We start from the raw sequence: 12,673 nt of genomic DNA on the forward strand, positions 1-12,673 counted from the left end.
CCTTCTTCTTTTTTTTCTTTTTTTTTTTTCTAATTTGAACATCACATGTTCTTTATTTTATTTTATTTAGAAATACATGATTTCCATTGTGATTATTAAAAGTAATCACGATTAAGAAATTAATATGTATATGTTTTCTAGATAATATTACTTTGATTCAAATTTCTTCTTTTGAATGCAATTTGGGCTGAAGGCCCGTATGGCAGTTGCGCTAGCCTGATCGTGAAAAGCTAATAGCAAACTGGGCTGAGGCCCATTGCTAGAACGGCTAAGTAACTTCAAGCCCATTTTTCACCCGTGGCCGTCCACCGTTGACTATTGAAAAAACAAATTTTCCTTTTTTTTTTATTGTAAATTATATTTACTACTGCTTATGTTAAAAATTAAAATCCTATAATTTTGTATCCACTTTTTTTCATGATGTGCAATATGAATTAAATTTAATGAAAATAATTCAAATTTCTTGGTGTTTTTTCTTAAAGAAGAAACTAGTATAAACATAGAGAAAAAAAAAAAGATTTATTATTTCTAATTTTGTTAAATTGGTTTGTTATATATTTATATAGAAAAATATTCATAAAGTTCTGAATCATGAATTCGTTTTGAACATCATCAGATCATTTACTTTTTCTAAATTGGTGCCAAAAAAAGAAAAAAAGTTGTGTCTCTTGACGATTCTATGATTTTACACTACTATTTTATCCACATTTCTAATTATTATTTCATTTCATCACCTGTGTTCTTTTATCCTTCCGTAAGTTTTCATCGTCAGAAAAAGTAACGTAGTTACTAGACCTTCATGTATTTGCATTTATTTTTTGTCGTTTTAGCACTAAGTGACGAATATGAATATGAATATGAATATGTTTACTTTGACAATTCATTCGCATTTAATAAGCCGAGATTTATCCGGCATTAACTTATATAGTTTTTGGGATTAAAAAGTGTTTTACTATCCACAAGTTGTGTAATTTCAAGTAGTTATTAGGAAATAAGGACAATTTTTCCAACAGCAAAGTTCCATAAAAAGAAAAGGGGATTCATTTCCATTGCTCATCAAGCTTAAACACCATTCATTTAATATGGAATCCGATCCATTAAATCTCACATCTCCACCCATTAACAAGAAAATTACCCCCTCCCCCCCCACCTCTCTTCCCCCCAAGAAAAGAAGGTAAGAAAATACAATAAAAATCAAAGTTAAATAGTACCGGAGCACGTGCAGCACGTCGAGAATTCCTTAAAACAGCTGCCTTCATGGATTTAGAAACATTTGTCTGAGTTGGAGAACTAATATTGCACCTCTCTCTTCTTCTCCATGGAATCAGTGGCTTGAACTTGGTCTCTACCACCCTTACCACCACTGCTGCCATGAGGTGCTCCTGTTTTTATTGCCAGAAAAACAAAATACGTCATATGATGATTTGATTTCCTGAGATAAGTTGGTTTCTATTTCGCCATAAGTCTATATTCATATGTATAAGCATCTACCTGGTGATGTTGTCGAGATTCTCTCAACGGAGCCAGCTAGCGGAACAGAAATCCCAGCAACACACAGCTTTCCACGAGCTTCTTTGGCGAACGCCGGGGTGCTGTTACTTGTCATACCAATATCAAGTTCTCCACTTGTTTCTTGGTTTTCATTGATTGGCCTAGCATTTGACTTTGTTCCATAATTAGTCGACCACGATCCACCATTCGATCCAGCTAAGGCCATTATAACATCTGCCTGAAATGCAATGAACAGTTTGTAATATAGTTTCTTTCCGGTGGTTTTCTTGAAAGAAGGATTGCATTGACAAACTAGTACGACATTCATCTATAAACTTATGCTTAGTAGCAGATGTAAATAGAAGCAAAAGAAATATGGATTTCTCAAATTAAACAAATGATATGGTTCCTAATGGCAAAGAATCCATTATTAACATCCAGTTCAAATCAGAATATTACTTGAAGAAACCATAGTCAGGCCAATAACCGAGTGAATTTCGAAGTCTCGCAACAAACACATAGATTCAAACTATATGTTCATTTGTCAAAAATCAGGCAAGTAAAATAAAAAGAGGAAAGATATTTGCATGAAAGCAACATCCAATATCATATTCTCAATTGACAGCCACTTTTCTTTTCTTATATGTGAAAACACTCTATCCTTTGGACATTGGTTAGGGTAGAGACAGATGATAGATCCATGGTAATACATATCAGTGTAGACAATTATCTCTATTGATACAAGGTAAACAAAGTTACAAGAATATATGCCTAAAAATGGACAATATTAAAACATTGTAGGATAGGTGGAGAATTAATCGTCCTTATGGCACGTTTTTTTTTAGAGAAGAAATGTCAGAAAAATGGTATCTTGTACCAAATTATTGAAGTTTTGTGTTTGAACCATTCAGGGATGACCACAGATCCTACCACTGAGAGCACTGCAGATCTATGATATTGCCTGTAATAAGGCTACAAAGATCAAAATCTTGAAAAGTGCAGTTGAACTATACATCGGGCATGAAAAGCTTTCACGCGAGCAGCGATCCTAGGATTTTGTGGCATGCCATTACTAATGAGTCGTGTGACAGATTATGGGTGCCAAGGTAATTCACACATTAAAACTTACAAGCACTTTGAGGGAAAGCCGTCTCAAGAATGGTGGACCTTTCCCTACTATGTTACAACAACCATAAAGAAGCTTACAGCTAACACAATTTGGTAATATGAAAAATCAGATATCAGCAATTTGGCATTCCAAATGAAACTGCTAGATTTCATTATGACTATGAAGTTGCTAGGATTCTAAGTTTTGTGACATGTGTTGTATGCTAATGTCAACTTTAGCTATAATAATCAAATACTTGCCACCAACACTCACTTGGATAATAAGAGAAGGACAAACATGCGCTCAAAACCATGTAATTTAGAACATGAACCTTGTTTGGATGAACGTCATCGAAGACATGTGCTTGGCCACCGTAAAATATTGTCATCTGCCGATTAGCAGATGCAAGACCACGTCGACTGCCATAACAAGTCAACAAGATGAGTAGCACAAAAAATTGCATTTTCCTGAAGTTAGCTCATTGCAAATGTAACAAATAAACTAAATTTAGTTAACAACACAAGCTTTACCTTGAAGAAATGCCAGCTTCATGCTCCACGACATTAGTCCCAGACTTTTGCAAGCTGCAGCTTGGGAGCAGGATAGATGAGTTTCGTTCAGAGGTTCCACCACCAGGATTGCTTGAACTTAAGATTCCAGGACCTTTGATTCCAGTTCGAGATCCCTCGTCTGCAGCTGATTGAAATATATTTGGGGGAATCATATTGGCATCTCTGAACTTTTTTGTAGCTAACTCTAATCGAGAGAGAAAAGGCTCCAATTTTCCCCGAGGAGAGGCTTGTACCACCGGAGCAGGACCAATGTTCATAACCGTGGATCTTTCCCACTTGGTAACATCAGCATCAGGTCTACTGCCACTTCCAGTATGAGATTGAAAGATAAGTGATGCAGGGTTCGGTCTCATTGGATGCTGCATCCCAAGCGTCACTTCATCATCATTGGATCTTCGGTTTCGATCCCCGCCTGCTCCATTTTGTAATGTCTGGGTTAAAACACAACAATATCACTAAATAGGGGGTGCAGCAGGTAAAGTAGTTTTTCTTGCAGTAACTACAAAAAGGCAATATCAATTGAAACCTTCATTAGATGCAAGCTATTATGATGCGACTCAGAAGGTATGTGTGGAACTCCATCTCGGTACGATCCTGTAAAAGCAGAATCCGATATGCTTCTCTTACTTCCTATAATCCTACTATGAATCTCCGTCGTAGAGATATTGCCCCTCGGACCATAAAACGGAACACCTTCAAGATGACTCCCTACCTGTCGGTCTACTCATACCAATGGGAAAGAGGATCAAACTTTGCATTCATACATCAATTTCCAAACAAACTCACTCAAAACAGATTTTGAATTGCTAGAAAAGTCCATGTCAATCCATCTCAAACCTCAATGTCAATGCCCATTTTTTGGGTTATGTTCACAATAAATTTTTCACTCAAAGTCGAAACATTCAGACATGTAAGAGAAAACGCATAAACAAAGAACACAAAAATGATCAAAGCTACAGAACTCCATTACTAGCCTCCATGAAACGAGACCAGAAAATACAACAAATCATTCACCAACTCAGAAGAAGAATGGAAATCGTATAAATTAACACAAGAAAATGGCAGAAAATGGGGTAATTACTGATAACAAATAAACAAAACCAAAATCAAAATGAGGTAATAAGATAGCAAATAACCACACTCTGCCTCACCATATTATGATCAAACCACTAATCATTTTCAAAAGAAATCCCAAAAGACCCAATAATTTCTTCCTTTTCTTTAAAGTAAAAGGAAGCCAAAACCCCAAGATAACACCCTAAAACTTAAAACCCACATACAATCTTTCAAAATGAAGCATATAAGTAAGAAGCAAAGCAACAAATCATTAAATAAGAAAGAGACCAGAAGCAAGATCTGAGGTAGTAGAGATAGGGCCACGACCACCGCTTGAAGAAGGACCACGGGAGGCGGAGGCAGCCGGAGAGGGTTCCACAGCCGCCGCCGCCGCCGCCGTCCGGGGAGCAAAAACCAAAGGAGTATTATCAGGGTTTTTCATGCCTAAAAAATCATGAAAAATTGGATTGGCAGGTACTTGTGGATGTGGGTCAGTAGAATTTTTACAAACATAGTCTTTGTTGGAGTTGCTGTTGACATTGGTTAGCATACTGTGCTGAGCCATTTATCAGTAGTACAGCCACTCCATTAAAATTGCCCCCATCATACAAAACAGAGAGAGATGAAGAAGGAACAGTAGAGGAAGAAAGCAAAAACCCAAAAAAAAAAAAAATACAAGGGGGCAACAAAAGAAAAAGAAAAAGAAAAATTAAAGATTTGTGAAAAGAAAAACAATTATAAAGGGGGAAAGGGAAGAGGGAGAAAAACAAAGAAAAAAGAAATTATAGTAGTAGAGAGAATCAAGCTCCTTTTTTGGAGAGAGAAATGAGGGTAATAAAAAGCAAAAGTTGGCATGTGTTCTGTGCAAATTTTAATGGAGTTTTTTTTTTTCTTTCTTCATTCTGTTGGACCTCTCTACTCTCTCTCTCTCTCTTAGTGGAGTTGCAAAGTTCGGATTTTTATTTAATATTTCTTTTTGGGGTTCTTCAGTATTAAGGAATACGAGGAGGATGTCAGCAATTATATGATTATTTTATTTCTATTAATCTAACTTTGTCTCCAAAATTATATATATGTGTGTGAAGTAAAATATTATTCCAAAATGGTAAATTCAAGTTTGTTTTCTTACTTTTTACTTTTTTTTTTAAGAGGAGATTTGAATCTTAAATAATTTATTCTTATATACATATCAGTTGAGTTATTATTTTCTAATTCGTTGTTTGTAGTTAAGTTAGAAAATGATTTTTTAACTTGAAGAAACTGTATGGAATAATGATTTAGTTTTTATTGTAATAAATATTATTTCTTGACCAATTTTAGTCTCTTTAAAATCACTTCCAAACATGTCGTATGTTGTTATATAATCAAATTTAACAATTAACTTTTAATGAGATTTTTCATGATATAACAGAAATTTATGAACATTTGAAAGTATATTATCTAAATTATTACATGTTTAAGTAATATGATGACTAAATTGTTATTTTTTATAAATGATTGGAGACAAAAAGGTAATTTTTAACCAAATATATAACTTTCTTTGTCTAATTTATAACTATTTCAAATATAGTAAAATGAACCAAACTATTTACAATATAAGTCACGATCTATCTATAATGGATCGCAATAGACCAAAATATAGACTATTATTTGTGTCTATATATATCACGATAGACTAACAAGTAGATTATGACATTTTCCTTTTGAAAATATTTTCAGAAGTTTTGTTATTTGGAATAAATCTTCTCTAACTTAACTAATTAATACGTGTTGTTTTTGTTTTTTTAGTCTAACAATTATGGAGCATAAAGATTTTGTGATCTAAATTGAACGACTACAAGTCAATTATGGTTAAGTTACATTTAAGTTAAAAGAATGTACCATCTTTGTTGAAGGCAGCGAAGAAAAATTTATAGCATTATTAATGTGTCACGTAAATAATATATAGAAAAGACTTTTCGTTAACGGCAGTCATATGGTGAGGATCTAATCCTATTATGTAACTAAAATTCATGCGATAATAGAATTAAATGTAGCTAAGTGAATCAAAACAATGTGACATATTCAATTTCATTCTTCACTCATCGATATAAATAAATTATTTGTTACGAGACATAAACAAACTTAAATATTTTTTTTTCATAGATCATCTCAATCCTTAAAAAAGAAAAACAAAAGATATCCAATCAATAAATATCCTGTGAGTTGGTGAGTCCATTTTAATATTTGATTTGATAAATTAAAGATGTTTTAAAAAATCTAAATTCGAAACTTTAATGTTATGGACTAAAGTGAAAAGGCAATCAAACATTATGGATTAAACTATCATGTATTTAGCCTTAATCCCATTTGTATTTTGTTGAAAACTCTTTTTGTCTATGTTGGAAGAGAAATAAAAAAAAAAGGTTGTACTTAAAATAATTGATTTATTATTATTTTTTTGCCTTATCACATGATATGACGTGGCAAATATCAAAATAATTTTTAAAATTATTAGGTGGATCGGAAAACTTTTTTTTGGTATGATGGAGAGATTATGTAAAGTGAAAGTTGATATAATATGACAAATCTAGAAGTAAAAAAAATGTTATATTTTATTTTTCTATTTTTGCTTTAAAATAATTATCAAATTGTTCTAAAAAGTTGTATACGTTTTTATACGAACTTTAAATGTATTTTAAATGAATTGTTGAAATTCTTCCAATAATAAAACTATAGTAGTTTAGTAGGTCGAATCAATATGGTCTCTCTACATTTATGTTAATTATAAATATTTGCAACTTTTATCTTTTTAATTATAAATATCACATTGTTGTTTTTAGAGTTAATTTAAAATTTTAGATCTTTGTTCACTAAAATGCACCTAATAGACTCTCTTCAATCAATATTTTTGAATTTTTTGAATCTTGAAAATGTTTAATAGATGATTAACTTTCAACTTTTAATTTAAGTATTTAAACAATAATAATAATACTAAGTAATGAATTATTGGATTTAATTTTGAATTTTGCATTATAATTTTTAAATTTCAATAAAATATTTAATAAAGTTTTAAATTTTGAACACTTATCTAATATGGGTGTGAAGTAGAATTTTGAAGACAACCATAAATTACAAGCATTTGAGTCCAAAATCGACTACTTTGTTATATGAATATGACTTCGACCTTTCGTGTGTGTCCTAAAATTCAAGATTGTTTTTCTAATATCAAACATGATAATAATTGATTAGACATAAAAGTTTAAATTCAAAGACTTTTAGACTTGCCCTTTAAAACTTATTAAATACAAACTTAATGATTTGGAGACCTATTAGTTTCAAAGATAAACTCACCAAAAAGAATAGATTATGTGAGAATAATTTTTTTATGACCATGAAGAATCTACAAGTAAGGACAAAATACAAATAAATCCAACGACAACGAGAAAAGAAAAAAAAAGTAACAGTTGATATGTATAACCATAACAAAAATTCAATTAAATCTTCCTCTTAAACTTAGAATAAAAAATTTAAAAAAATATGATAATTTGTATCGATATATATTAATCTAACTCAGTTGATACAATGTTTATATTATCAATTTCAAAATTAGAGATTCGATTCCCATATAAATATAAAACAGGTAAATCCAATCATTTTTTTCAAATTAATTGCATTAAACAATCTTAATAAAATCATTATGATATCATTTGCCACTTACTTGTTGGATTGAATAAAAGAACCAACTATTAGAATGATGGATTTAAAATAAATAAACAAATAAATAAATTTTGTGGATTCCATTTGGGTTAGCCTTTTCATTGTCACACCCATTATATTATATGATAAATATATGTTCAATTAAACTATATGATATACACACACAAGAGATTGAGAAATAAAAATAATGAAAGTGGATTGAGTCCATTATTATTGGAGGAGGGTGTGACAAATGTTCCAAATATTAACCTTATATTATAAAAAAGAGCATTATTAATGTATATATAAATAATAAAAGAAAAAAGATGCAAAGTGAAAAAGCACTTTAGTTGCATCACATTATTATAAAACTAAGGTTGGTGGCATTATTTGTTGTGCATCATCATCATAAGATTGAAAGCCACATTTGGAGTTATTTGCCACGTTCATGAATCAAATTATTCATTATTTTCTTCTATATGGAGAATGATTGGTAGATGTGAAACTTTAGATTTTATTTTTCATTTAAAAAAAAAATTCAAAAAGTACTTCTTTCTTTTTTTTTCTTTTTCTTTTTTTAGATAATCAATACATGGGGTAATTGTTCTTAATTATTAAATTATTATTATTTAGAATGTTATATTTTTAGTTTATTTTATTTTATTTTGGTGAAAAGTAACCATTTTCTTGAGATAGTAAGTCAAGTCGAGTTTAATTCAACAGTAATTGGCATGATTTTTTATTTTATAATTGAAAGGTTCACTATTCTTACAATTGTGTTATACTAAAAACAATTGTGTCAATTATCATCGAGTTAAAGACCATTTTAATATCTTTTTATAATATTTTAACATAGATTTTTTATACGATTATGAATCCCACATAAATTTATATGTATTTTAAGAAGCTCGATTAATGGAAGAAATATCATTCTATAAATTCAATTGAAATAATGTGCCAACGTGGCTTTTAAACCACAATAATGTTAGCGTAGGGTAATTTTTCATTCTATCGATATGTTTATTATTATCAGAAAAATTATTTTAAATTAAATTTTTTTAAAAGTATTTATAAATATAACAAAATATCTTCATTTATACGTGATAGATCACGATAGACTATCACTACATAAAGATAATATTTTGATTCAATTAACTATATTTTTAAAAAAGAAGAATTGCCATAAATAATAATAAAAAAATTAAACTATTTATATAATACAAGAAAAAAATCAAATGAATTAGAGAAAATTTGATGATTATACTGTAGTTCGTAAATAGTTTCAATTTTTTTTGCTATATTTGAAAATAAATGATCCACATTATTTATTTTTTTTATTTATTATTATTATTATTTAAATACAGCTTTGATCGTAAGCAATATCTTCAAAATATTCATATGAACTTTATGATTATATTTTGTTTATTACTTATCATAAACATCTTATTATATATTAATTTAATCTGATTAGGAAAAAGAATAATTCTCTAACACTAGTAAATAAAATACTTTGTAATGGCACTAATTATTTTATGAACTATACATGTTTCAAGAAAATAGTCAATGATTACTTGAAAATAGAAAGTGAAAATCTTGCCAAAACACTATAAATAGCTACATGCAAATTTAATAATTATTGGTACAGAAAAAGAAAGAAAAAAAAAAGACTTTAGTAGTCATTAATGAAAAGTGATTATTGCATTTAATTAATTTAATTATGTGTGTAGTTTAAGGGTCAACTATTCATATATTAATTACGAGTTATGAACTAATTATAAGACTTGAGTAATTGATTTAAAACCCTACATTAATTCTCATTTATTTCCCCCATCAATTTCCAAATGAAGATTTGTTTAATTTAATTTAATTTAATTTAATTTAATTATTTTTTATCATACAAATAAATATATATATATGTATATATATAAAGTTAACCAACAAAATTATATTATAATAAATTTGGTTGCATGAAAATCTAAGGGCTACCGTGAACTCTACCATTTCAATTCAAATCATTAGCCTTCACATTTAATTAATGTGTACTTTACTCTTTGGCACAAATTACATAACATTGATATCAGCTAAGAACTATAGGGAAATTTATTCTTTAAAACAAAAATTTTAAAGTATGGTGACACATGATTAGTACTAGGATCATTATGTAGGACCCTTTAATGATCCTCATTTTTTTTTAATTCACAAATAGAAAATCGTTTTATCTTAAACTTAATTATGTATGCACGATAGAATATTTATAGAATTTTTTAGAAGGATTTGAATTTTTAGATGAAATTTATGAATTTTGACAAAGTTGTTGCATTCGTCAAACTTATTTTTTGTATTTTTTCTATTTAATTTTGAAACATAAAACTAACGAATCAAATTATAATAACTTTTCGATGTTTGGTGGATTAAGACTAAATAACAATATTATTTAAGTCATAATCGAATTTGACGAAATATGTTTTGTTCAAATAAAACTATGTAAGTAAGTTTTTAAAAAACAAATATCAAACGTGGCGTATACTATTGAGAAGTTGCGTGATTTTCAAAGTAAAATTAATTTATTGGCTTAAAAAACGAAACACTTTTGTGAAAAACAAAGTGAAGAAAACAAAAAAGCAAAAGGAAGTCTATTTATCAAAGTAAAAAGGACAAATTTTCTTTTTTCTTTCAAAAACATAACAAAGTATTTTATATATATATATATATATATATTAGATTTTATTTTGAATTTTTTAAAAATATAATGTAATAAATCAAAACATTCATAATTCTATAAATGATAGACATTATTATTAGACTTCTAATAATAGATATTATTACTTCTATCGGTATTTATTGTCGATAGAATTTGATATTTTGCTATATTTTATAAAAAAAATGTAGTAGTTTTGACCTTTACAATTTTTTTTATTTTCTTTTGGAAAAGCTTTCAAATAAAACTGCCCATAAAGTAGGTTACTTTTATATAATAAATTTAGAATCTGATTTTACAATTCGAAGGAAAAGTTTGTTAGGTCTATAAGTAAAACAATCAATTAAAAAAACAAACAATTGAAGGGAAAAATAATTGAATTTTTTTAAATGTTAAAAATGGTGAAAATATTTACAAAATATAATAAATTTGTATAATCTATTAAATAATAGATACTGGTAGACATCGTCTAGTATTTTCAAATGTCTATCAATATCTATAAGTGATGGATGATATGGTAGTCTATCAATAATGTTTATTAATATTTATGGATAAATATTTTGGTTTATTTTGTTATCTTTGAAAACTTAAATACAACTATGATCAAAATGTAATATTATCTTCACTTTATCTCGATTATATATATATAATTCAAGAGGTAAAAGAAAGGAACAAAACACAAATACTTTGTAAGCTTTTTTTTTTCCCTATAAAAGGGAAAATATTCAAATCCAAATTGAGAAAGAAATATAAAAAAGAAAAAACAATGAGAAACTCAAAATGGGGTTAGAAAGATAGGTATGGTAGTTTTGAATATGTTCAAAAAGAGGTTAAAAAGAATAAATAATTCCAAAAATGATGAAACAATATGGAATGAAAAAAGGGAGATGTGTTGAGCTATGAGTAGTAACAAAGTCCCACCATAGCATATAGGGAGAGATGTCACATTCAAAATCACTCTTTTTAAATTTTCAACACAAATAGCATATCTTTTTCAAATTAATTAATTCAATGAATAGCATGCCTTCATATGTAACCTATGAACTAATTATTAAATAAATTAATTCAATACGTTTGATTTATCTTTTCATTCTCGAAATAGCTTTTTGAAACACTTTCAAAAATTATTTGAAAAAAAACAAATTTTTAGTAGCACACTTCAATATGATGTTTGTAACAGTCACAAATTAATCTTTAGCAACAACATTATTTGTTACTAAAATATCACAATTGATTTGTGTGTTCAATACGTTACTATAAAAAATAAATAGTGACATAAAGTATGTTACTAGAAGTAATCATTTAGGAACGCGCAAACGTCACTAAAAGTATATCTTTTGTGGCGCGTAACCATTGCGTCGCTAAAACTTTAACCTACGTGGAATCAGCGATAGTCCTAGCGACGAATGGCTTTTCTTTGCTAATGCTTTTAGCGACGTTTTTGTGCATTTTAATGACGTCTTTTGTATGCCACTAAGAACGCAATTTCTTGTAGTGATATCTAAATAAACGTTTTAAATAGATCGATTTTGATAGGGATGAAAGCAAAGTTGCATGTAAATGCATATATATTTTCAAGATATCTTAATTATTTAGACTATATAATAATAACAATAATTATAAAAGATATAAATTTTTAAAAACAAACTCCATCAAATAGATATTCATTAATTCATTTGATTGAATGAATTTGCAACTTATATTCTAAATCACATGCTAAAAATTTCCTATCTTTTTAGCTCATTGAATAATTAATGAAAGTCCTTTTCTAATTAAATCCGTATGTGATATATTTTATTATTTATAGCAGTATAACAAATATTAATTTACGTGATATTTCTTTTTTCTTTAAAATTTCAAATTCAATTGTTTCGCGATCAAAAATACATATTTCATAAATTTTTGTTTTTCTAATTCTAAGTGCAAGGTGATACATATAAATATTATGAAATGCCTCTAACAATGAAGAAAAAGCGTTGCAAGTTCACAATCGAGAGAACTTAAATATCATATTTCAAACTTGCATCGAAGGATTATTAACAACATACATATTTCAGATATAATTTAATA

The 12,673-nt window shown here is 28.4% G+C and overlaps 1 protein-coding gene across 2 annotated transcripts; it reads right to left on the reverse strand.

Annotated features, from left to right (window-relative positions):
- Window positions 1-1,018: 1,018 nt before the first annotated feature.
- Window positions 1,019-5,170, reverse strand: LOC103488261 (protein TIFY 8-like). 2 transcript variants are annotated; one of them, XM_008446913.3, is made up of 6 exons: window positions 4,516-5,164; window positions 3,698-3,891; window positions 3,130-3,602; window positions 2,931-3,018; window positions 1,492-1,729; window positions 1,019-1,382 (listed from the first exon to the last, which is right to left on the reverse strand). In XM_008446913.3, the coding sequence occupies exons 1-6, from the start codon at window positions 4,790-4,792 to the stop codon at window positions 1,291-1,293; spliced, it is 1,362 nt and encodes a 453-aa protein (XP_008445135.1). In that variant the 5' UTR covers window positions 4,793-5,164; the 3' UTR covers window positions 1,019-1,290. The 2 variants fall into 2 exon arrangements, with proteins under 2 accessions (XP_008445135.1, XP_008445136.1); XM_008446914.3 differs by lacking the exon at window positions 1,019-1,382 and having other exon boundaries at window positions 1,529-1,729; window positions 2,873-3,018; window positions 4,516-5,170.
- Window positions 5,171-12,673: the final 7,503 nt, after the last annotated feature.

This window comes from Cucumis melo, chromosome 3 (assembly GCF_025177605.1).
Source record: "Cucumis melo cultivar AY chromosome 3, USDA_Cmelo_AY_1.0, whole genome shotgun sequence".
NCBI lineage: Eukaryota > Viridiplantae > Streptophyta > Magnoliopsida > Cucurbitales > Cucurbitaceae > Cucumis > Cucumis melo.